We start from the raw sequence: 24,257 nt of genomic DNA, 5'->3' as shown, positions 1-24,257 counted from the left end.
GTTTCCGGTCCACGGTGCCGTCCTGGTACGAAATTCAGAACAAAGAACAAACTAACAAGAACAAAGAACAAGAGACCTTCAGTTACAGATGTGCAAGAGGCAGTCTTCTTCATTTAGAACAGTTCAGAGTGCGTCAACGCGATTTTAAGCTTATGCAGAGTGGCCTTACCTGTTCGCAGTTCCCATTACAGACCAGTGCTATGACAATTCTGCAAAGGGAGCTGTTTAAAGTGACGAGTCGTGCGATAGTCTATAGAATATATTTCTAATACTGATTCACCAGCAGGATATGAGGGTGTGCCCCAACAATGGTACAAGGCAAAAAAATAAGTTTGCTGATCAATAATTTAATGATTTAATTGCCAGAGGGAAAAAAATGTTCGAATGCCTGCTAGTTTTGACTTCCATTGATCTGTAGCGCCTCCCTGACAGAAGGAGCTGGAAGAGCTGGTGGCCTGGATGTGAAGGGTCTGAAAGGATCCTGGCTGCTCTGAACCTAGTTCGAGTGAAGTGCAGGTCTTCAATAGTAGGTAGAGTGGTGCCAACAATCCGTTCAGCGGTTCCTATTGTCCGTTGCCGTCGGGAATTTGTCGTTTTTTGTGGCAGCCGCAAACAAGTCTGTGATGGAGGTACACAATACTGATTGGATGACCGCTGTGTAGAACTGGGTCAGGTGTTCTTGTGACAGGTCATGCTTCCTCAGAAGATGTAAACGCCATACAGATGGAACCGGGATTTGAACCTCGAGCCTCAGAACTGTGAGGCAGATGTGCTAACCAGTCACATGCCGTGTCGCCCACCTTTTAGTGTCACTGTCATAATGGTTTGTTTCCAACAACCTGATTCACTAACACTAACTTTGTATTATAAAGTTTAGCATGTTAGAATTAACCTCGATCAAACCATGTGGTCATGTGATATAATGTTCCCTTTATTGAAGTGAATGGAAGTTAGTGCAATGCTGTCACGGAGTCCAGGTGACAACATTAACAGCGGTGCGAGCGGCACGCCGGATGTCTGCATCTTCCTCCGGGGGTTCGCTCCTCCCCACCAGCAGGGGGAGCTGTAGAAGCAGGCGTTGCCGCCCGTCTGGGGCCTCAGCAAGTGACGTGAGTGCTCTGAGGGAGTACAGGACCAGAGCCTTCCTCCTCTGCTCCTCTTCCATGTCCTGTTTGCGTTCTGAGAGAAGCTGCAGAAGGACAGGGAGGACGTCCAGCTCCAAACACTGGTGCTTACCTACCGGACAAGCAATAGATTGCTGGTCGGTCGGAAGCGGGAGGGGGTCACATGGTTGTAAGTGACATCACCTGTCGTGATGACCACCGTATTCATGATGGCACCTGCGGCGTTGGCCTGCACATCAACGTCCTGGTCTTGTAGGAGGTCGGCCAGGATAGGAAGTACTGCTGCCTCGCATACTTGACGCTTCCCCTCCACTGGAACGCTACATCAGCACAAAAAGTTAGCACTACAACTTCCATGATGCATTTCCCTATAACAACAACTCCATTATTGTGCAGGTGCCCGACATTGGCGCAGTCTTCACTACAACTCCCATGATACATTTCACCTTCACCGCGACAAAACACCACAGGGGTCGTTCAAATAATTATGTGAGTAACAATAATTACTCAAGTACTTTGTAAATGTGAACAGAGTTGTTTACAAGAGAACAAAATTTTGCCCAAGTAAGAGTGGAGTCACTTTAAGTAAAAGGTAAAAGTAATAATAATTACTGTCAGTGGAAGAACTGATCTTTTAACATCATTACTCAGTCATCCTTACAACTCCCATGATTCACCTAATCTTCGTGGCAACATGAAGAGACGCAGTCATTGCCAACCTGAGTGCCATCATGGCCCCCGCCGCCTCCCTCCGGATGTTGGAGCAGGCGTGCGAGAGCTTGCGTCCGATGAGCGTGACGCCGCGGTGGGACAGGGCGGGGCCGGCGTCCAGCCGCGAACAGCAGCTGAGCGTGGACAGCAGCAAGGCCTGCACTTCCTCCTCCTTCTCCTCCTTCTCCTCCTGCAGCTTCAGCATCAGTTTGGGAACCAGATTCTGCAGAGCGTTGGCACCTGGCATATGAGCCTCAGGGTGAAAAAAAAACTTGTGGGCCTGTGATGTCATCAAGGTGGCCTACTTACCTGCAGGCAGCAGCGCCAGGCTGTTTATCACACGGTGCGCGCGAGTCCTGCAGAGGGGCGACGGGTCATCCAAGAGCTGAGACAGACGGGCTAGGAGGGGCGAGGACAGGAGGGCTTGTCTAAAGAAAAGCGCCCGTTAGCTTAGCTTGTTGACAGGCTAACATTAGCATGTTTGCTGATTTAATATATTTGTGTTCCGGTGTCTATTAGTAGTACAGTAAGCCTTAATTTAGGGAATTTATTTTGCTTCGTGACCAAGCTTATCTTCTTTTTCTTCCGTTTTGTCCCGTTAGGGGTCGCCACAGCGTGTCATCTTTTTCCATCTAAGCCCATGTTGTGCATCCTCCTCTCTAACACCCACTGTCCTCATGTCCTCCCTCACAACATCCATCAACCTTCTCTTTGGTCTTCCTCTCGCTCTTTTGCCTGGCAGCTCCATCCTCAGCACCCTGCCACCAATATACTCACTCTCTCGCCTCTGGACATGTCCAAACCATTGAAGTCGGTTCTTTCTAACCTTGTCTCCAAAACATCCAACTTTGGCTGTCCCTCTAATGAGCTCATTTCTAATCCTATCCAACCTGTTCACTCCGAGCGAGAACCTCAACATCTTCATTTTTGCCACCTCCAGTTCTGCTTCCTGTTGTTTCTTCAGAGCCACCGTCTCTAATCCGTACATCAAGGCCGGCCTCACCACTGTTTTATAAACTTTGCCCTTCATCCTAGCGGAGACTCTTCTGTGACATAGAAGACCAGACACCTTCCACCAACTGTTCCATCCCGCTTGGACCCATTTCTTGTCTTCCTTACCACACTCACCATTGCTCTGTATTGTTGACCCCAAGTATTTGAAGTCTTCCACGGTATCTCTTCTCCCTAAAGCTTCACTCTTCCTCCTCCGCCCCTCTCGCCCACGCACATATATTCTGTTTTACTTCAGATAATCTTCATTCCTCTCCTTTCTAGTGCGGGCCTCCACCTTTCTAATTGTTCCTCCACCTGCTCCCTGCTTTCACTGCATATCATGATATAATCTGCGAACATCATAGTCCAAGGGGATTCCAGTCTAACCTAATTTGTCAGCCTATCCATTATTACTGCAAGCAGGAAGGGGCTCAGCGTGGATCCCTGATGCAGTCCCACCTCCATCTTAAATTCTTCTGACACACCTACAACGCATCTCACCGCTGTTGTGCTGCCTTCATCCGTGTCCTGTACTACTCTAACATATTTCTCCACCACACCAGACTTGCGCATGCAGTACCACAGTTCCTCTCTTGGTACTCAGTCACAGGCTTTCTCTACGTCTACAAAGACACAATGTAGCTCCTTCTGACTTTCTCTGTACTTTTCCACCAGCATCCTCAAGGCAAATAATGCATCTGTGGTACTCTTTCTAGGCATGAAACCATACTGTTGCTTGCAGATACTTACTTCTGTTCTCAGTCTAGTCTCCACTACTCTTTGCCATAACTTCATTGCGTGGCTAATCATTTTTATTCCTCTGTGGTTCCTACAGCTCTGAACATTGCCTATGTTCTTAAAAATGGGGACTAATACACTTTTCCTCCATTTTTTCTGGCATCTTCTCTCTCGCTAGTATTCGGTTGAATAAGTTGGTCAAAAACTCCACAGCCACCTCACCAAATTGTTTCCATACCTCCACTGGTATGTCATCGGGTCCAACTGTCTTTCCATTTTTCATCCTGTTCAGAGGCTTTCCAACTTCCCCCTTACTAATCATTACCACTTCCTGGTCATTCACGCTTGGCTCTTCTACTCTTCCTTCTCTCCCATTCTCTTCATTCATTAACTTCTCAAAGTACTCTTTCCATCTACTTAGCACACTACTGGCACCACTCAACATATTTCCATCTCTAACCTTAATCACCCTTACCTGCTGCACATCCTTCCCATCTCAATTCCTCTGTCTGGCCAACCTGTAGAGATCCTTTTCTCCTTCTTTCGTATCCAATCTGGAGTATGTGTCGTCATATGCCTCTTGTTTAGCCTTCGCCACCTCTACTATTGCCCTACGTCGCATCTCGATGAACTCCTGTCGCCTCTCCTCAGTCCTCTCAGTGTCCCACTTCTTCTTTGCTAATCTCTTTCCTTGGATGACTTCCTGTATTTTGGGGTTCCACCACCAGGTCTCCTTCTCCTCTTTCCTACCAGAAGACACTCCAAGTACTCTCCTGCCTGCCTCTTTGAAAACCTTGGCAGTAGTATTCCAGTCTTCTGGGAGCTCTTCTTGTCCATCTAGAGCCTGTCTCACCTCTTTCCGAAAGGCCACACAACATTGCGTGACCAAGTTTATGCTATTACAAATTAATTTTCCTGATTGAAATAATTTGAAATCCCATTACAGTATTCTGTTCCAGCAACCATTTTTGTTACATTTTGAATTACAAAAAAAAAAAACACTTTATTGTATGAAAACATAAAAAAATAATAAATACAATGTAAATACCTGAACCGGTTTTATGAAGCATCATTACTGAAGCGAAGTGAGTTGAGGAGTGTCATTTTGATGAAGTTCTTTTCCGCCATCTTGTGGCACAAGTACCACCGAAATCATTTTAACTGGGGTGTCAATTGTGGATTTTCATTGATTTCATTTTTTTTTTTTTTTGCTCAATGGCTCGGTTGTTACATGTTTTTAATAGAGACAACACACAAAATTCTAATAAAACCTCGTAAAATATTTAATGTTATGAACTAAACTGCTTGAGCAGCAGCAGTGAAGCATGAACATAACTCAAATTTGAGTCTCCAACATAAAAAAAATTACCTGGCCAAATGATTTAGGTGTGACTGAAACCTAATCATTTTGTCAATTATTAGCCTTATAGCATTAGCGCTCATCTGTCAATCAAACAAATAAAGCTATAAAACCCATTGCACATTTTTTTTTTAATTGTACTTTTGACACTTATCAGTGGTTGCCATCTGTTGCTGACATCACACAGCGCACAATCTGACATTATTCAGAATATTTTTACAGATAGTTAACTTGATGTTACCTCGCAATGTTGTGGCTGGTAATAAGGTGCAGAAGCTCGCAGGTTCTGGTCCTCACAGCCGGATCGCCATCTTTCAAAAGAACCTCCAACTGGTCCAGAAAACCTGCACGATCAATTAAATGTAAACATTAGTGCTCTTTATTCAGAAAAATTAGTGGGAGCGTTAGGTTTACTTCAGGGAGCTTCAGTGAGATTTTATAAGCTGCCCCCCCCGCAACAATGAATTATATAACCTTACAAAAAAAGTCAATGCAGTACAAATATTTTTCAACATTGCCGTTAATTCTAAAGATGACATACCACACAATTTAAAACATAAAATGGAACATTCATTTCATTACCGTATCGATACCGCAAAATAAATAAATAAAATCATGAGAGTAGCTAGTTGTTAAAACAGCAAATAAAACTAAACAAAAGTCTCTTTTTCTCCCATTTCACTCTTCCTTTCTTCTTCTCTGTGTTCTTGTTTCCAGGGTTTTCTGTGGTCGCATAAATTCTTTTGCCTCTACCCCAACAGAGAGCAATCAGCCAGAAGAGGGACTATATGTTATCATTTTAAATCGTCATTAATTGAGCATTTCTTTTAAATTTTAATCTGAGTTGTCTATCTTTTCCGTGTTAAAAGGTAGTACTCAAGTTGTTGCAAATAGGTGCAACTACCCCACTTGAAATAGATTGATTCGGCAACAGATTTCATTGGCATTTTTTTCAGTAAGATCAAAACATTTTCCTTTTGTCTATTTTTATCTAGATTAATTAGTTTGATAGTTCGTCAATTTTATTCCATCACATTTTGTATCGAGCAACAATGTGTGTTCAGTACATTAGCATCTATATTTTAATTAAATAACATTAAATAAGCAGTAACAAAACAAATGTGTCACTTCTATGACAACAAGCTTCAGCCTTAGATGTATTAATTTTTCAGTTTTCTCGACAAATAAGGTACTCTTATTTTAACTTATTTACTTTAATAATTTACGTTTATTTAACTGTTCTTGATGTCCTTCTTTATTGTAACGAACTCATGTGTTTACTGTTACCTGTTTCTGCAAGAAGTGTTCTGTTGTGCCTGGCAGTGTTAATTCCGATGGGCCAGGAATGCATCGCTCCACACATTGTAGGAAGTTGAAAATGTGACCCACTCTTAATAGTTTACTTCGCCCCTTATATTTTATTGATGGCTATTAGAGTATTGTTTTAGATTGAAGGTGAACCCCCAATCCCACCTCACATTTTATTTTTCAAATATTTTTCATTTCAAATTGAACCGTCTCATTTTATAAACAGTTGGCCGAATAAAAATGTATTCAACAATATGGGCTGGCCAGAAGCATCCACCACAGCGTGGTTCGCGTGCCGTGCACATTTACAGGTTTTACCTTCCGTGACCACCTGGTAGAGGCGCTCCGGATCGTGTGTGAGGTCGCAGAGGGACGCGAGGGCCCGCAGCCTCCTGGCAGCGTCGGGTTCCACCAGCTGAGCGAACAGCTCCGGGATGGCCAGCCGCCCGAAGGCTACCGGAGCTCTGCTCGGGTCGATGTGAACGCCCGTCATTTCGGAGTCCCGAATCGAAGCGTTCCGGGCTTCTATCAGGCCAGTGATGGATTAAGCACGTCACTTAGTTGGTATCGGTGCGAATTGTTGTCACTTCTAACGTGGCAACCGTTGCCTAGTAACGAGTGTAAATAACCAACGAGGCTCGAGACATTCCGAACAATCGTCACTCAGGTTGCTATCCTGTGTACAATAAAATCTGCAAGACGTTTAAACATTTTGTTTTAGTACACATCACCTTAACAAGGAATTTTGTAATTTTTAAATAGATATTGCTTCATTTTTAACTTATCCATAATACATTCACTCCTAATGTAATCATGTTGGCCAAAGAACTGACTCAAATTCTGTTTTTTTTTTTGTTTCTGGTTCTGTTCTACTTGTCTATTTTAGGCAGGTTTTATTTGTGGTTTTAACTCTTGATTCTATTTTTACTTCTGTTTTTGATTTTGCTTCTGTCTGCAGTCTTGGTTCTTGTTCTAAGTCTTATGATTTTTATTATGGTTCCTGTTTTAGTTGTAGTTCTAAGTGGCTCAGAAAATGGATGGGTGGATATTTTGTACTACCGACCTTTATAGTCATAAGGAGGTAAGAAAATTAATACAGTGGACATATTCATACATATTCACTTAACTGCTATTCCCCCCCACGCACAACTCTTTCTTTTTTGTGGGGGTGGGGGGAGGGATCAACCCCAAAGAGTCAGAAGAGTAGTAAAAATAAAAAAAAAAAAAAAAAAAAAAACCCTCCCTCAATGCAATCATCTGTACATTTTTGCTATTTGGAATTGGACCGGGTCGGAATCTCCCTCAACTAAAGGGGGTCCGCTCTATGCTGTTCATGAGCACACTTTTTTTTTCCCCACACTTTTGATTTGAACCAAAGAAAGTGTTTATTCAGTTCATGTTTTTCACTCAACAAAAATTTATCAACACGCTTGCTTTTTCTGTTTAAAAGCAAATCAAAGTTCTGAGGCAGGAAGGCATACACCTTTTTTGCAGGCCTAGCAAAACCTTCAAAAAAAAAAAAAAAAAAAAAAAAAGAGGTGGTCTGTGCTGTTTGAGGCTGGACGTAAACCATCTGCTCTTGACCAAAAAAAAAAAAAAATGTAAAGAGTAGAAATGTGACGAGAGTTCACTTCTTTTTCTTTTTTGTCTTCTTTCCGTCACTCTGCTGTGAGCCGCCGTCGCCGCTGCCGCCCTTCTGCGTACGACTCTTCAGCTTGGGAATCATCTCGGACACGTACAACATCACATCCTTACCTGAAACACCCACAAACACGGAATCACCTTGTGTGCATTTGTTGCTCCTACCGAGCAGAGAAAATATTGGTCGGTAAGAATATAGTCAGTGACGGTTTGCATGCGGTCTTGCTTGTGTGTGCCAAAGTAGAAGTTTTTGACGTTTTCTAATTACGTAACGTGTATAGCTTTTGCATTATATTTTAGCAATAAGCTAGATGACGTTTGCTATTACTGCTACCTGAAGGACACACATGGCGCTTTTCCATTATATGTTCCAGAACGGTCTGGCCTGACAGCTGGTTCCCTACCCATGAGAATCGGCATCGATCAAAAGTGTGAAGGATTTATTTAGATTTTTTTTTTATTCAGTGTACGAAAACTGCACTCAGAAGCGCAAACATCCAATGTCAGCATGAAAGTGATCTTATACCTATCCATGGCCTGCGTTTTAGAACCAGATCGGAGGAAGTTCTGAGGAATGGTGCCATTGTCACCGCAAGGCCTCGAAAAAGCGACCACAGAGGGCAGAACCAGCCTGATTGGGCGTTGAACTAATAAAGAAGAAAAGGGGCTGAACACCTGGGCTCTGGTTCGAGCCCTGCTTCCATTTTTACATCTGGTTATTGTCCCAGGCCTGGTTTTACTTCTTGTATTGGCTTTGGTTTTGATTCTTGTTCTAATTCCAATTCCACATCAAATTCATATTGCGTGTCTGCTTCTAATTGTACATCTGGTTTTGATTCTGCTTGCTAGTGAGCGAGTTTTGAGTTTACTTGTTTGTAGTCCTGTTTCTAGTTTTGATTCTGGTTTTGTTTCTGATTCATGTCCTAGTTTTAATTTTGGTTCTGGCTTTAACTCTTGTTCTATTTATGATTTCACCTCTGGTTATAATTCTCATCCTGGTTTTACTTGTGCATCTAGCTACACTCCTACTTTGGAGACCGCCTCATCTTTTACTACTGCTTGTAGACCTGGTTTGGGGTATGAATCTGACTTTAGTCCTAATTTTAGCTTTTCTTCTGGTCCTAGTCCTGGCTGTGGTGCTGCTTCTGGTTCCAGATTGTGGTTTGTGCTTCTCATGTCTACATTGCAACACACTACTCATCCGTTTCCTCTGTGGCCCACTTACGCGATGAGAACCTATTGTGACACAAGGTGCCATCCTCCTGTTTCAGCTGAACTCGGACTCGACCTTTGAATTGCAGGTCACGGTTCCACTCTCTGGGATGCATTTTGTTCTGGACACAAAAAAAGCAGACAAACATTCCCGTCATGAAGTGACTTTCTGCTGCGGGAACATCACGACAAGGAGGTACAGCCAAGTTATCACCTCCACCAGGACGTTTACGCCGGCAGCTGTCAGGACATCACGAATCTCGGCGCATGAAGGGTTCTCCACTGCCTACACACAAACCCGTTCATTTCACATTACACATGAAACAAACAAAGACACTTGTGCCATTTTAGTTGACTTGAAATTCATGAACGGTTTTCGGTTTTTTACCTTCGCAGCAGGGATTCTTCGTCCTTCAGCGAGTGTCTTCTTACTGTTGATGTAGACGGGATAAACGCAGATGAACCTGAGCAAAACATGAACAGAATAAATTCTAAATTGTTAAATAAACACTAAATATGACGTGTCAAATACTGTATATATCAGTGGGAGTAAGTAAAGTACAAACATGCAATTACTCTACTTAAGGAGAATTTTCAGGTATCCTTGCGATACTTGAGCAATTATTTTTCTGACTTTTAAACCAATTGCTGCTTGTTAGTTCTCACAGTACTCCAAAATATTATTTTGAATAATCCCAAACTTTGTACACGCAGTCTTTTATGGAGTCTTTCCTCTTCGCCAACCAATAGTCAGTGTGCAAAAATGAGCCCTGCCAAGCCTTTATTTTTCCTAATCGGTCATTTGATTCAATCTTTTAAGACTTAATATGCAGCATGATCGGTCTTCCGTGAGGCCCCGCAGGAACCTCTCTTGCCTAAGCTATGCATGTAGGTTCGTTCATGTCGTGTTGATCATTTTTATCTCCTCTAACCACTATTGCTGCTGAAACGAAGCAAACGTCCTTGTTGTGGGACTGATAAATTCAATTAAATCTAATGATATCTTGGCTAGCTACTTTTCCCTCCTGAGTAGCTTCAACTAAATCAAACTACATTCAGCGAAGAACAGCTTGAAGCTTAGCATACATTTCCAAGTAGCTGGCCCAACACTGCATATCTGTAGTCGAAAAAGTGGCGTATTTGTTTAGTTTTATTGAACACGTCATGCTAGACGGCCGATGGGTACGGGAACTACTTACGAACAAACTTAACTCCAACCGCTTGTCGTAATTAACTATAACCTGGAAATACTTGCTATCACCTAATTTTGAAAAACACGGATCCGTTAGTTTGTGAGACTTAAATGTAAACGTAGTCACAGTTAGCTTAAACTTCACTAGCAGTAGCAACAACTCACCGCTCCTTATCGGCGGGGTTCTTCGTTAAATGTGCCATGTTTGGTGATAGTGTCGCCGCTATCGCAGTCCTGAATGTCAACTAAATGCAAGAAGCACCGAGATGATTTTTTTGGGATATAATTGCCGTAAAAGACACACACTTGTGTGTCGCTCCTTTCCACACGGTCTTTTCTCACCGACCGTGTGGAGCGTAGCCCTTAAGCACCGCCCCCTAGGCTCTCGGGTAACATCCTCGAACGCACCCCGTCCATTAAGCACGTCAGTGCCGTCGCATTATTTCAATGATTAACTCGTAGGTTTGAGAGTAATCATATATTGTTCGAGATATCGTTAATCAAAATAAAATAAAACATCTCTATAATATCTCTGCAGCTTTTCCCATCTGGCTCATGAAATGTATTGCATTAAAGTGTTTTCTCATACCTTGAAAAATAGAATTAATCAAATATGCCAGGAAAATAAATTGACGTAGTTTTCGTTATTAGTAAAATATACGTAAAGGTAAATGTCAAATTTATTATGTGATTTAAATACACTTTGTCTCTTACTGTATTTTTGTTTTCTTCTTTACATACAAGAATGCCCGTTTTGCTCTTCTTCCTGTACCCAAATGTACGTATTTGTAGTATCCCCTTTGCAGTTCACCCTTTCTCCACGCGGTGTCGCTTGTGCGTCGCCCTTGGCTGTTGCTGAAATGCCCGGATGTTATTGTAGCTAGCTCTCTTAGCACATCGGCTAGCCGCTGCCTTCCTTCCACCGCTCTGGTGTGCCGCAACGGGGACTCCCTGACCTCCGCACTCCCCCGTCTCGTTTCGGCTCGAATTAATTCTCGCGTGTTTATCATGATCAGTTTCGACCGAACGGCTCGCTAATTCTCGGTGGGATCGTTGATTTTGCGAGGAGTGTGCTGGGACTGGTCGGGTTAACAATACGGCGAGCTAAAGGCTAACGCAGCGTCGAAACAGGCCTCTTTTTTTTCCCCCCTCAGGTCGCTAACGCAGCTAGTTTAGCGGAGCTACTGCGGCTGTCATGGAAGACAAATCTTTTACGAAGGAGTTAGACCAATGGATCGAACAGCTAAATGAGTGCAAGCAGCTTTCGGAAAACCAAGTGAGGACACTCTGCGAGAAGGTAAGTTTGTCGGCGGAATTGCGATAATTAAGGTTAGCATTACACCGGCCTACATTGCGAAATTGGCTTTGACTAGTTCCTGGAGCTTTGCGGGCTGATGGACACCTTATTTCCACCCGGCTCTGGGTATTTTTTTTATCGCCTTGCCGTAATCAAACACATTGATCGGCAGATATCAACACCTTATTTCTGAAAATGATTGTGAACCCATACTAGTTTGTTAATCGCTGTCACGGGTTAGTGAAGCGCTTACATTGGCATGATTTGTCTCTTTCCGCTCTATAGTCGGAGCCGGTTATACAGCTCGTCGCATTATGCTTTTACATCCTGACTCGACAAATGTTTCATGCTTGGGTTTTGATTCTTTCTCGGTGTGTTGTTGCACGTAATACAGCAGTCAAATTCACAGGGGGAATTTATCCTGATAGCCTAGACTTGTGATGTGTACCGCGCCCTGCCTTTATCGATCATTTGTTTCATTGCATAAAGCGGGTAAGGCACTTTAAGAAATCTTGCTGTATAGTAAAATAAATGAATGAATGAATAAATGATAGGACATGCAAATAAACGTCAAATGTAATGTAAAAGATGGCGAGAAACTGATAAGTCCATCGCGGAAAAAAACCTAGATTACTCAAGTTTTGTTCATTTTCATTCGAGAGCGTATGTTTATTAACGTGATTTGAGCCCCAAGGACCTCGTCTAACATTTTCATTGCCTTTTCCCATTGTTAGATACCGTTAGTAAACATTTTCATTCGTTACATTGTTTTTATTTCTTCAGGGAAAGCCAAAATGAAAGTCATTAAAACATAATAATCATGTTTACTTTTCTGGCGAATGTTATGGTTTCCATTTAGCAAATCATTCATTCAGTTCAATTGAAAGCAAAACAACAAGAGTACCAAGAGAGTGTTTGACTGTGAGAGACACTTGGAGATCACATGACCACTCACAGGGTTGCTATTTATTACATTACAGCACACACTTCTCTTTTTTTTTTGGGGGGGGGGGGTGCACTTTGGCTCATCACTTTAAAACTTGGGGTTTTTTTCCATCTTTTTTTTTTTTTTTCAGGCCAAGGAGATTCTGACCAAGGAATCCAACGTCCAGGAGGTGAGACTTCCCCAGCGTGTTTCACATTGTGCTTCGTAACCGAGCATATCGACGTGAAGCCATGAATACAAATTCATTGACTGGGGTGGGGGCGATTGTGCTGCCTTCAGGTGCGATGCCCAGTGACTGTGTGCGGCGACGTGCACGGCCAGTTCCATGACCTGATGGAGCTCTTCAAGATCGGTGGCAAGTCCCCCGACACCAACTACCTGTTCATGGGTGACTACGTGGACAGGGGCTACTACTCGGTGGAGACGGTTACACTGCTCGTCACGCTAAAGGTCTGTTACCAGAATTTTATTCATAGAAGTGTGCATACAGTGGGTAGAATGTTTGCACACTCCTGTTTAATTGGGAGGATTTTGTGATCATTTCAAACCTTTTTCCACTGGACCATAGATGAAAATTAGCTTTCTGCTTAATGTGCTGTAAGATTTTGTTTTGGTATTGATTAATCCATGTGCACATTGTCCATAAATAATAAAACAAATGTACATTTAAAGGTGTGCTTTAGAATCTATGTAAACTCTGTGGAAACCATGGCTTTTGCTGTAAGAAAATGTCAGAAAAAGCCTACTAGAACTTCAAAACATGATATGGGGTTCATCAGTGGCACTTTAAATGGTGTGTTTTCCTGACTCACATTTAACAGGCGTTTGAATGTGTGGTTAGTTCTGAACACAGCCGCATCATCTCTTATAAGAGGGTGTGCGCACTTATGGAACTATATTATCTCAGTATTTCACTTTCAGTTCCCCACATGAAAGTTATTTAAACTCAAGAGTGTACAGGTTATACGTCACATTTGTTGATCGGAAAAGATCTGAAATGTTTTGTCGCGTGTGTGTGTAAATCACAAGATCCCGGCATTTCAACAGGGTTGTGTAAACTTTTTTTGATCCACTTTAAATGGCGATGCATCCCACAGGGAAAATTAAATTGTCAGAGCAGCAACATTCACACACGTAATAAAAATAGCCAAGAAAGTCAAAACATACCAAAGTAGCATTGAGGAGGAGTTAAAATTTAAATCTTGAGCAAAAACAAAATCCTACATTAAGATGAAGTGTTATGATACTGTAATATTTGAGCAATGTGGGATGTATATTATTGATAGTGGCATATAATGCCGTAATTGATCTACGATGGCATTTTTGATCAGTCTGTACCAAGTGAGCGGTATACGTGTGGATGATCGACCACTTAGGAGTCATAGAATTAATGGTGCGGGTGGTGCATTCAGGTGCGTTTCCAGGAGCGGATCACCATCCTGCGAGGTAACCACGAGTCCCGTCAAATCACACAAGTGTACGGCTTCTATGATGAGTGCCTGAGGAAGTATGGCAACGCGAACGTGTGGAAGTACTTTACAGACCTGTTTGACTACTTGCCGCTCACCGCGCTGGTTGATGGACAGGTAGGTGTGACCACGATCATCCCCCCCCCTTCTTGCTTCTCGGTTGGTCATGTGTGTCAGTTTTATGTTTTTTCTCACAGATCTTCTGTCTCCATGGAGGCTTGTCGCCTTCCATAGACACCCTGGACCACATACGAGCTCTGGACCGCTTGCAGGAGGTCCCGCATGAGGTGGGTTTCTCATCCAAATTGTCAGAAGTGATAGAAATCAATCTGTGTGCTGAATGGACGTCGTCTTCCCCTGTGCCTCACTCTTAGGGCCCTATGTGCGACCTGCTGTGGTCAGACCCCGATGACCGCGGCGGCTGGGGCATCTCCCCCCGAGGTGCGGGTTACACCTTTGGGCAAGACATCTCTGAAACCTTCAACCACGCCAACGGCCTGACGCTGGTGTCGCGCGCCCATCAGCTGGTTATGGAGGTAACGTGGTTCATTTGAAACATCTATTTTTGTGGAGGGTGCAGTTTCCATAGTGACGGACTGCCGTGAGCTTGCGGGTGCCCCTGTTGCTAGGCGCCCAAGTGTGGCGTATGCGATGTGTTACATTAGCGTTGTGTGCGCAGGGCTACAACTGGGGCCACGACAAAAATGTGGTGACCATCTTCAGTGCGCCCAACTACTGCTATCGCTGTGGGAACCAAGCGGCCATCATGGAACTGGACGATACCCTCAAGTACTCTTTGTAAGTACACGTGATGTTAGGTCCTATGCAACCTTTTCTTTGAGCATTGTCATCACGGTGCATGTTTGTGCAGAAGTTACAATATATAAGCGACTGTGATGCTGCAGTGAATCAACTGTAATATTAAAAATGACCAGGAAATGGACCGGTTTGGACATGCTTAAAAGAATGTACACCTTCTGCATTTGCCATTTCACTCTTTGAAATAAAACTAGGTAGGCACGCGGCAGCTACGAAAGTGCTTTCGGTACGTTTAGGGACACTATACATGAGTGAATATGTTCTTTTGCAGTATAATACATAATAATATAAGTGGATTAGTCAGGAAGTGATTTGTATCAGAATGTGTTAGTAATATGGAATTGATTTGGTTTTTGTAACAAATTCATTATTTTAATGTCATTAGCCATGCATTCCGGATTACTAGGAAAGCTACTTGTATTAGAATGCTTTTGTCAAAATAATGCAGAATCCCAGTGTGATAATGAATTTTTTTTAGTAACATAAAAATGGATGAATTCAATTTGTGGCAGCAATGTGGAAATGAAATGCCAGTATTGTGTGGCTAATACCCCAACAGCAAGGGGGGGGGGGTTACTATGATGTCGTTATTTGGAACAGTTAACGTAGTTTGAACCAAACTACTATATAATGGGCACCCCCCCCCAAAAAAAAATTGTCAAAAAGTAAATAGTGCATATTATACATGGGTATGGGGGGGGAAACAGCATTTTATAAATGTATGTAATCTAGAGTGTAAAAATAAAAAATACACGCTCATTCCGAGATGCCATTGCCCCCTAAAGAATTGTACCCATCCTACAAATTCTTCATGGGTAATCAAACATAGCACAATGGCGTGTTCCCGTTTATTTGGGATTTGAGTTTCAAAATAAGAGTTAACATTTTTTTTTTAAGTGTTAGATGTTCAAATGATGTGCTATCTTAATAATTCTACCAATACAGATAATCCCGTATGTTTTGACGATATGGGTAGATGAAAAACCAAGCATTGTAGAAATGCATCGTATAGAGGTTAAAAGGGTTTTCCAGATTTTTGAGATCAACTTTGGGCTTCAGTATTATACATACATACAAATTATGGTAGTTCATTTCTAGGACGACGAACGGAAGTTCAAACTACTACTTTGTGTGAACAAAAGGAAAAAAAAATGAACTTTCCCAACACTGATCCTGTATTTTATATTGCAATATAGCTGGTAAATTAAAAAATGCAATCATTTTCCCCCCTATTTTGTGCAGCCCTACCTCTCAGTGCTGTTCATCAGTCAATCACCCAATCAATATATCTGTTAGTAACAATGGTTTCTTCTCCTTCTCAGCCTTCAGTTTGACCCGGCCCCCCGCCGCGGTGAGCCCCATGTGACCAGACGCACTCCCGACTACTTCCTGTGAATGTTCGACGCCGTCCCCGTTCGTCGCCCTTTTCCTCTTTCCTCCCTCATTACTGTACCGAGGAGAAAAGAAACGATTGGCTGAAAAACATGACCCAAGTTAAAGTTAGTGCCCCTCCCCGCTCCCGTTCTCACCTCGCACCCACACACTCGTGTTTCCACTCTGCTGTCGTTAACGCTGTGCTACACGTGCAACTAAGATGTTTTCTTTTTTCTGTTTGACATGTTTTTAACACATAATAAAACTTCCAAGGTGGACCAAATGTGCCATATTCTGATCCTTCCTCCCTCCTCAGTGCTTTTCTTTTTCTTTTTTTTCCCCCTCCCTTTTAGTTTTTTTTTTTTACCCCCGACCTATGTGACCACATCACCACACGTTGCCACATTTGTGCTTTTTTTTTTTTTTTTTTCTGGAACAAAGAGGACGACTGAAAGAAAAAATTAAGTTTGCTTCAAGTAGTCCCGCTGTGAGTATTAGCTGCAGCGCTGTTCATTAAGTCTGCAACTATATTACTGTCATTTGAGACCACACAACTACCAATAATAAAATGTCCTGTTGACAAACTCATCACGTCTTGGTCTCTTTATTTTTAGGCTAATAGCCTTTATTAGCGCACTATGCTAGAATGAAACTGACATTTCTTCCAAGATTTTTACCAATGTAATCAAATATGACTGACCATCAGTCTAGAAGTACATAGAATATATTCATTCACTAATCTACATCTTCCATCCATCCATTTTTGTAAGAGTTAGCATGTTCTCCTGGTGCCTGTGTGGGTTTTCTCCGGGTACTCAGGATTCCTCCACCATCACAACCGTGGCTACGCAGTAGGCCTACAGTAAATAAATTGATGGATATGTAAACCCGAACCAACCCAAAACCTTAAACGTGGTAATCTTTGGTAGAGGGGGGAAAAAAAATCCAGAAAATTACAATTTCTGATTTTCAAATAATTTCTTGGGAAATTATGGTGGAAAACAAGTATTTTTGTCACCTCTAAAAAGGCAAGGTTTCTGGCTGTCACAGCTTTTAGAGGCTGCGTTGTCCTCCTTTTGTTTCCACTATTAATGGCACCTGTTTGAACTCATAAGTACTTGTATAAAAGACACCGGTTCACAACCTCAATCACACTCCAAACTGGCCAAGACCAAAGAGCTGCCTAAAGACACCAGAAACTAAATTGCAGAACTGCACCAGGCTCACTAATATTAATGTAAGAATATCATCATGCCAATATGAAACTGAAGTACAAAAGAAATAGGCTCCAGTTATTCAAACAAAATGTGATTTCTGTCAGAGGGGACGGGTTGAGCATTGGTGAGCAGTTTTCATTTTGAAAAATATTGCTCTCTCGAAAGCAATTATACTGTATTTAGTTGGGTACCCACGGCATGTCTGGGATGAGTTCCAACAACCACACAACCCACAATTTTGCCCCAAATCACCCAAAATTAATTTTAAAAGACCAAAAAAAAAAAAAAAAAAACGATCTGAGGCGAATGCAAGACAGTTTCGTATTAAGCGACAACATGGCGTTCTTCGACCAATTGACGTTGATTCAACCAATGACGATGTAGTGCGGTAATTTCAAAAAGTGTCCAGACTTACTTTTCTACGCCGTGCCTGGCCCCCAAGAACCGGCGGATTGTACTTGTTTTTGTAGGTCATTAACTGAATCAATGTTGGTGTAAAACCACGTCTCGCTTTTAACTGGTAAGTACACGTAACACTCGTTCGACGTGTTCACGACCACTGTATTTACAAGCTTTACTCAGCGAGCGAGCACGAAGGATCTCGTTTCAACGTTGACTCAAGTCTCGCGAGACGGGAGACACCGAGATGTCCGCACCGGCTAGCAGCTGCCAGCTTCACGATGGCCAAGGTAAAGGTATGTACAGTACTTTTGGATAATACTTGTTCATTATGTTAAGTTTAACGTGTGTAACTGTTACTTTCTGCCTTGTAAATACTAACAAACTCTATTTGACGTGTATCTGCCAGCTTTTGCGTAGGTGCCTCCCGAGAAGTAGCTAAAGCTAACAACAATACAAAACACACCAGTTGCTATTTCAAAGAGACTATTGTATATGAATTCATTTCGCTTTTTAGATTCATACTATCTTTAGCATATTTATCTGTTTCAATAGGCTTTAGATTTATTTGATTTTTTTTATGGCGCTATGGTGGTCTTTATCCAATTTTCAAGTCTGGTATCACTGGAAAACTGGTGGTAAATCCAAACAGACAACATGTATCGCAATAATTATTAAAAGAATTATAGAAAGCTACAGAAAAATACTTTGTAAAAATTGGTTATGTTTGTTTAAAATACTTAGGCGGGAGGGAATAAGTATAACAGTTAGAGGCATTTGGAGTTCATAAAATTCACGAAATTACCATTGGAAGCAACAGAAAACATCAACTGTAAAAGTGAATCTGAAAACTGTGTGCATATCGACCAAGTTACTTCACATTTGGCAGAAGTATAAAATAGAAGATTTTAGATGTGTGCTTATGGGTTTGAAAAATGGCCTTGTTTTCTAAAGGACATTTTGTCTGAGTATCACAACATGTTTTTGCTCTTGGTACAAATTTCAAAGTCGTGATTAAAAGAAGATGACATATTCTAAATCACTGTTAGTGGTGTCTCGTAGTAGGTAGGTCATGAACATGAATGGAGTGAAACACAGAAAACAGCAAGCCTGTTCATTCATTCATCTTCAGTTCCGCTTATCCTCACTAGGGTCGGGGCTTTCTAGAGCCTATCCCAGCTATATTTGGGCAACAGGTGTGGTAAACCCTGGACCGGTTGCCAGTCATTCGCAGGGCACATACAACCAAACAACCATTCACACTCACATTCACACCAACAGGCAATTTAGCTTCAACAGAGGCCCCTTTGTTATTCAAACTGGAAGATCAAGAGTGGTGCTCCTTGAGTGGCTACTTCGAACATCCAGTAAGTGATGGATACACATCTACTTCTATGAGCTTTCAGTGGTGGAAAGTCAAGGCCAGTGAGCAAGGTCGGGACCATAATATGTAAGTAGAAAGCCGATCATACCACAAATTTGCAGCGATCATGTGCTCCTTGCAAGATTTGTGACAACGGAGTGCACTGATATAGGGCTTTATCTACATTATCACAGTGGCTAAAGCAGTTTACAAAGCCTCACACTCATACACCAGTGGGCAACTTCTGCCATGCACGGTGCTGCCAAGTCCACTCGGAGCAATTTAGGGTTCAATATCTTGCCCAAGAACGCTTTATCACGCAATCAGTTGGAGACGGGATTCAAACCAGTTACCCTTTAGTCAGTGGACGACCCGCTCTACCTACTGAGTCAGAGCGCCCTATGTCAATAGCACCTTCGAAAATATAGTTGAGAAAAATGGCGACGTGGCGGCACGGTGGGTCAGCTGGAAAAGCGTTGGCCTCACAGTTTTGAGAACCTGGGTTCAATCCTGGCCCCGCCTGTGTGGAGTTTGCATGTTCTCCCCGTGTCTGTGTGGGTTTCCTCCAGGCACTCCAGTTTCCTCCCACATCCCAAAAACATGCAACATTAATTGGACACTCTAAATTGCCCATAGGTGTGATTGTGAGTGGAAGTGTTTGTTTCTATGTGTCCTGTGATTGGCTGGCAATCAGTTCAGGGGGTACCCCGCCTTCTGCCCGTTGACAGCTGAGATAGGCTCCAGCACTCCCTGCAACCCTGGTGAGGATAAGCGTCAAAGAAAATGGATGGATGGAGGGAAAAATGGTGATGTGTTACATTTCAGCCATTGAATACAGAGCAAAAGATGTGGTTTAGCCACTTGCTCAAAACTATCAACCAACACCAGGTATGTGACACCCGTAAGTGTATAAAAAAGATGAATTTGACAACTAGTCTTCAACTGCCCAAGGAACACAACACAGAGCTTACCTAAACAATAAAAAGGAACATACTGGGATACCTTGAGGAAAAATACAGTGACGCTGTAAAAGATAATCTGTTGGACATAGGTTCTCTGATGGACCAGAGGTTCCGGACAACCTACGTTTGACCCTGACAAGGTGGAACAAGTCAAAAGAAAAGCTTCTTAGTCAAACACTCGCTTTCCCCACTGAATAAAGCTCATCACAGCCTGGTCCAGTTGTCCAGGTGGACAAAGAAGACACACCTCAGCCAGACACAAAGATAGGAAAAAAAAAAAACCAAAAATGTTTGCAGCCTCGTTCAAGAGGAATTATGCACCAGCCTCTGAGCAGTCAGACAAAGATAAGATAGAGACTGAACTAATAAGTGCTATTGCCAGGGGCAAACCCTGACACTGATCTGCTTCAGTGGTGGGTGAGCCGTGATTGCAAGTCTTCAAGGCTCGGTAACTGCGGTAAATTCGGTAAATGCCCCATCCGAGAAGGTTTTGAGTGTGGGAGGAAGAGTTGTTGCATGCAGCAGGCCATGCCTCAAACCAGCTTGTCTTCCATCCATCCAAATTCTTTGCTACTTATCCCTACGAGGGTTGCGGGGAGTGCTGGAGCCTATCCCGGCTGTCAATGCGCAGGAGGCGGGGTACACCCAGAGCTGGTTGGCAGCCAATCTCAGGGCACATGAAGACATACAACAACCGCACTCACAATCACACCTAGGGGCAATTTTAGTGTCCAATTAATGTTGCATGTTTTTGGGATGTGGGTGGAAACCCATGCAGGCACGGAGAGAACATGGAAACTCCACACAGGCGGGGCTGGGATTGAACACGGATCCTCGAAACTGTGAGGCCAACGCTTTACCAGCTGATTCACCGTGCTGGCCCGGCTTGTTTTCTTTGACAAAAATTTGTAGAAATTATAGACGACGAGCACACACCACATCCTGCATTTCAACCAAATGTGATATACGTTCATATATTCAGGGATACAAGTGGTACTCATCTTTGAGACCAAATGTTTTTAGTTTGCACTTTATGAATCTTAGTTTTGGGAGATACTAGCATACAATGCGCAATGTTACATTTGCTGTATGCAAATGAATTTTATTCAAGACAAAAGTTATGGATTTTACTTTCAGGAAGGAATTGGGGGTTGCTTTGTTTGTGATTCAATAAGAAAAGCAGTGTTCTCTGTCACTTGTATTTATTTTCAATAGAAGGTCGGGGGGAGTTGGAAAAGTTGTAGATCAAATTTTGTGGGAAAAAAAAAACAGATTTTATTTTTTGGTCAAATCTATAATCAGCATCTCTGGTGAGTATGGTGGTGGTTTTTTTTTTGTGTTTTTGTTTGCTTTTTTTAAATCATAAATAAATATTGACTCCGAAACATCTCCACATGAAGTATGTGGTTAGGTTATGTGCTATTATAGTGAATATTTTTTTATAGTATATTGCTGTGTGATAGTGGTGATATTGAGAGGGGAATTTATTCTGGTAATTCTTCACTAAAGAAAAGCTTTTATTGTTACAGCGACTACATGATGAGGTGTGATGATGGAGGATGTCGTCGTTCATCATTGTCTTGAAGGCTCTGATGGACTGGGGGATTTAATTGCAATCACAGAGAAGCTCTTGCTTCCCTTTGCCTGCCGCCCCCCTGCTGTCTTCACGCCGTGGTTCTCCTCCTCATCAGCAAGACGCCCTCCGCCTATCAGACCAGCTAAAAGTGCCCCCGTCATCAACGCGGGGGATTTCAAGTGTCTCCATGATGCTTCAAAAGATGGCGGCCGGATCCCTGGAACATCAAACTGTCTCGCTTCTGACAAGAAAAGCATTGCTGTCAAGCGGTCCTGGAATGTGTTGGCTTCCAAAGATGCATATCAGCCCTCGCCGTCTCTCTCGAAACGCTTCCGTCACACCCTGTCCTTGCATGCGCTGCACCCGCTCCAGAGGTCCAAGTGGGTCATCAGTCAGCATAACTGCGGCGCTGCCCGAGACATCGAAAAGGTACAAACATGGCAGTCTCGTGCAGAGATACTTTTAAGGCAAACACAGATGACAACTCTAAACTATGCTTTGCAAAATGGAGGACCATCTCCAAGAGTTCCGGCTACGGAGGCGGCTGCTCCACGAGTTGCAGTGTCGGCCCATTTGGCAAGCAGAGAGTTGATCCAACCTACTCCCCTTTATCGGCCACTTTGTTGATCCAGCCAAGAATTTTAAATATTGAGCCGTGCAGGTTTTAGTACACATACCGGTAAATTGGAGCTCTGAATGACTTATTAAATTATTGGTTCCTTTAACTGCAGTGCCATTATATGGTTAAGTGTGGTAATTCTTGAGCTAATTCATTATGTAATATTTTTTATGAAAAAAAAATAACCTGCCGCTTTTTAAAACATTGTAAAGAGAAGTGAAGGTGTGATAATGTAGCACTGCTTATCCTGCATGTGGATGTTAAAATGTCTAAAATGACAACTTATGCTAATAAGATGGGGAAAACTTATGCCATCTTTAGAAAAGGTTTGAGTTTTTGAATATGAAATCAAAATGAAAGACATTGTCACCACATTTGCAAAATGTAATCGTAATATCAAATTTCAGTACTCTGTATCAGCGAGTACTCAAATGCAAGTCCATGTGCTCGTACTAGGACTGAAACATATGGTATTGTGCATCCCGATGTCAAACACATTCAAACAAAGTATTTCCTAGCACCTATTTGCTCTCGCACAATTTTCCTCACTAAAGAGGCAAACTGTTTCCTTCTAGACATTTGTCACTCTTAGCTGAAGTTTACAGTAAAACCGATGCATAAAACGAGAATTACATGTTGCATATTTAAATTAAACAACAAAATGGTCAACAAACCCATATGAATTCATTAAGTGCAATGCCACTCATTCAGTGCCAGGCGTCCATGTTAATTCACGGGTATTTGAAATTCAACAACCGTCAATGGCGATGAACGAGAACAATGCAAAACCTCATGATGCGTGAGTGAAAATCAGTCTTCAAACAGCAAACACATGGAGGAGCTGCACGTACTGACACCCCACACAACAGTACGGGCGTATGCAGTATTCTCTCACATTTGTGGGAACATCTACTCGAGATTAGTGACTGATTTATTTTTCTTGTTATTAATGATGCTGCATCTCTTCAGTAGACCTCATGTTGCTCCACATGCTACGACACCAAAGGCACAACTCTAAATTTGGACTTGGCTTTACAGGTTACACTACCCCCCCCCCCATAAAAAAAAAATTATGGCTTCAAAATGTGTGATATAACAGTGACGTAAACCACAAACCACGATGTTGCTGGGGTTCACTGTTTATGGAATATTCCTAGTATGATATCATGTTGATTTTCATCAATCCTACCTACATTTTTGCCATCTGGTGGTGCAGGTGTGGGAAGCCCTGAGCAGAGCCACGCGGGGAGGCGGATTGCCCACATGCAACGCCAACATCCAGCGCGAGCGGGCTGAGATCTGGGTGTTCTGCGACGTAGCGTACTCTGAGCAGGTGGGCCTCTTCCTGAAGCGACGTCTACAGCTGTTGGGCAGCATCCGGCTGCACGTGCGCAAGTTTGGAGATATCCTCAGCTTGTAGCTTGAAGTTTGATTTCTGAAGTTTTGTGTCATTTAAAGGCAGCTTTTTTTTTCCCTGAAAATCACGTGTAATTATGAAATGAATGATTTCAGTGTATTTTAACACATCTAAAATAACTCCATATTTCTCATATAATGAAATGAAACGTTTTATAATGTACTTTTATTAATATGAAATTGTAATGTGTACTTTAATTTTACAAGAATCTCCATGTAATTTACATTTTAATAATAAAGGAGGTGAAAACTTTTTTTTTCACAATTTAAAACAGTTCTCAAGTGTCTTCATCTGGTATGGTTTATTCATAACACCTCAAGGATCACCAATTGCAGATATTTTTATTTTTAAATCATTTTTTTTGTGAATGGTGGAATTATTAGAAGCTAATTTCGCTAACAATGCATTTGTGCTTACAGTCTGGGTTTTAACATGACTGATCAGTGGTTGTTTAGCTCTTACACTTAGACGAGCCGAATTGACAAATTATTGGTTGGAGAAAGTGCCGCAAATAGATAAA

General features: G+C 42.3%; 4 protein-coding genes across 11 annotated transcripts; 2 read left to right on the top strand and 2 right to left on the bottom strand.

Annotated features, from left to right (window-relative positions):
- Nucleotides 1-932: 932 nt before the first annotated feature.
- On the bottom strand, nucleotides 933-6,805 carry rsph14 (radial spoke head 14 homolog). Of its 3 annotated transcripts, none has more exons than XM_061817693.1 (6): nucleotides 6,553-6,805; nucleotides 5,168-5,270; nucleotides 2,145-2,263; nucleotides 1,844-2,075; nucleotides 1,308-1,444; nucleotides 933-1,236 (listed from the first exon to the last, which is right to left on the bottom strand). In XM_061817693.1, exons 1-6 carry the CDS (start codon nucleotides 6,725-6,727, stop codon nucleotides 965-967), a joined length of 1,038 nt encoding a protein of 345 aa, XP_061673677.1. In that variant the 5' UTR covers nucleotides 6,728-6,805; the 3' UTR covers nucleotides 933-964. The 3 variants fall into 3 exon arrangements, with proteins under 3 accessions (XP_061673677.1, XP_061673678.1, XP_061673679.1); XM_061817694.1 differs by having other exon boundaries at nucleotides 1,341-1,444; XM_061817695.1 differs by having other exon boundaries at nucleotides 2,145-2,191.
- A 764-nt stretch (nucleotides 6,806-7,569) lies between these two features.
- srp19 (signal recognition particle 19) lies at nucleotides 7,570-10,701 on the bottom strand. 2 transcript variants are annotated; one of them, XM_061817066.1, is made up of 5 exons: nucleotides 10,174-10,269; nucleotides 9,476-9,551; nucleotides 9,302-9,373; nucleotides 9,101-9,209; nucleotides 7,570-7,989 (listed from the first exon to the last, which is right to left on the bottom strand). In XM_061817066.1, exons 1-5 carry the CDS (start codon nucleotides 10,251-10,253, stop codon nucleotides 7,862-7,864), a joined length of 465 nt encoding a protein of 154 aa, XP_061673050.1. In that variant the 5' UTR covers nucleotides 10,254-10,269; the 3' UTR covers nucleotides 7,570-7,861. The 2 variants fall into 2 exon arrangements, with proteins under 2 accessions (XP_061673050.1, XP_061673051.1); XM_061817067.1 differs by lacking the exon at nucleotides 10,174-10,269 and adding an exon at nucleotides 10,445-10,701 and having other exon boundaries at nucleotides 7,587-7,989.
- A 423-nt stretch (nucleotides 10,702-11,124) lies between these two features.
- On the top strand, nucleotides 11,125-16,772 carry LOC133499256 (serine/threonine-protein phosphatase 2A catalytic subunit beta isoform). The gene is made up of 8 exons (XM_061817059.1): nucleotides 11,125-11,576; nucleotides 12,653-12,691; nucleotides 12,802-12,972; nucleotides 13,935-14,108; nucleotides 14,189-14,278; nucleotides 14,366-14,527; nucleotides 14,671-14,789; nucleotides 16,133-16,772. Exons 1-8 carry the CDS (start codon nucleotides 11,475-11,477, stop codon nucleotides 16,203-16,205), a joined length of 930 nt encoding a protein of 309 aa, XP_061673043.1. The 5' UTR covers nucleotides 11,125-11,474; the 3' UTR covers nucleotides 16,206-16,772.
- Nucleotides 16,773-17,312: 540 nt separating this feature from the next.
- Nucleotides 17,313-24,010, top strand: zgc:101664 (uncharacterized protein LOC450064 homolog). 5 transcript variants are annotated; one of them, XM_061817065.1, is made up of 4 exons: nucleotides 17,313-17,421; nucleotides 17,974-18,090; nucleotides 21,655-22,130; nucleotides 23,537-24,010. In XM_061817065.1, the coding sequence occupies exons 3-4, from the start codon at nucleotides 21,675-21,677 to the stop codon at nucleotides 23,738-23,740; spliced, it is 660 nt and encodes a 219-aa protein (XP_061673049.1). In that variant the 5' UTR covers nucleotides 17,313-17,421; nucleotides 17,974-18,090; nucleotides 21,655-21,674; the 3' UTR covers nucleotides 23,741-24,010. The 5 variants fall into 5 exon arrangements, with proteins under 5 accessions (XP_061673049.1, XP_061673044.1, XP_061673048.1 ...); XM_061817060.1 differs by having other exon boundaries at nucleotides 17,315-17,421; nucleotides 17,974-18,096; XM_061817064.1 differs by lacking the exon at nucleotides 17,313-17,421 and adding an exon at nucleotides 17,787-17,921 and having other exon boundaries at nucleotides 17,984-18,090.
- The last annotated feature ends 247 nt before the right edge of the window (nucleotides 24,011-24,257 follow it).

This window comes from Syngnathoides biaculeatus, chromosome 4 (assembly GCF_019802595.1).
Source record: "Syngnathoides biaculeatus isolate LvHL_M chromosome 4, ASM1980259v1, whole genome shotgun sequence".
NCBI lineage: Eukaryota > Metazoa > Chordata > Actinopteri > Syngnathiformes > Syngnathidae > Syngnathoides > Syngnathoides biaculeatus.
The sequence above is the reverse complement of the archived record's forward strand: the minus strand, read 5'-3'. Positions and strand labels throughout refer to the sequence as shown.

What these genes read in the sequence shown, in the direction of transcription:
- srp19 (XM_061817066.1), bottom strand. Translation starts at nt 10,253, where the DNA reads ATGACGTGTTCAATAAAACTAAACAAATACGCCACTTTTTCGACTACA. An exon ending in TGGGCCAGCTACTTGGAAAT is followed by an intron (nt 9,552 to 10,173) that starts GTATGCTAAGCT and finishes TGTTTTGCTCAG; the next exon opens with GTTCATCTGCGTTTATCCCG. An exon ending in GCGTAAACGTCCTGGTGGAG is followed by an intron (nt 9,210 to 9,301) that starts GTGATAACTTGG and finishes TTTTGTGTCCAG; the next exon opens with AACAAAATGCATCCCAGAGA.
- rsph14 (XM_061817693.1), bottom strand. Translation starts at nt 6,727, where the DNA reads ATGACGGGCGTTCACATCGACCCGAGCAGAGCTCCGGTAGCCTTCGGG. An exon ending in ACCAGCCACAACATTGCGAG is followed by an intron (nt 2,264 to 5,167) that starts GTAACATCAAGT and finishes GCTTTTCTTTAG; the next exon opens with ACAAGCCCTCCTGTCCTCGC. An exon ending in GGGGCCATGATGGCACTCAG is followed by an intron (nt 1,445 to 1,843) that starts GTTGGCAATGAC and finishes GTGCTGATGTAG; the next exon opens with CGTTCCAGTGGAGGGGAAGC.
- LOC133499256 (XM_061817059.1), top strand. Translation starts at nt 11,475, where the DNA reads ATGGAAGACAAATCTTTTACGAAGGAGTTAGACCAATGGATCGAACAG. An exon ending in AGGAATCCAACGTCCAGGAG is followed by an intron (nt 12,692 to 12,801) that starts GTGAGACTTCCC and finishes TGCTGCCTTCAG; the next exon opens with GTGCGATGCCCAGTGACTGT. An exon ending in GATACCCTCAAGTACTCTTT is followed by an intron (nt 14,790 to 16,132) that starts GTAAGTACACGT and finishes TCTCCTTCTCAG; the next exon opens with CCTTCAGTTTGACCCGGCCC.
- zgc:101664 (XM_061817065.1), top strand. Translation starts at nt 21,675, where the DNA reads ATGATGGAGGATGTCGTCGTTCATCATTGTCTTGAAGGCTCTGATGGA. An exon ending in CTGCCCGAGACATCGAAAAG is followed by an intron (nt 22,131 to 23,536) that starts GTACAAACATGG and finishes CTGGTGGTGCAG; the next exon opens with GTGTGGGAAGCCCTGAGCAG.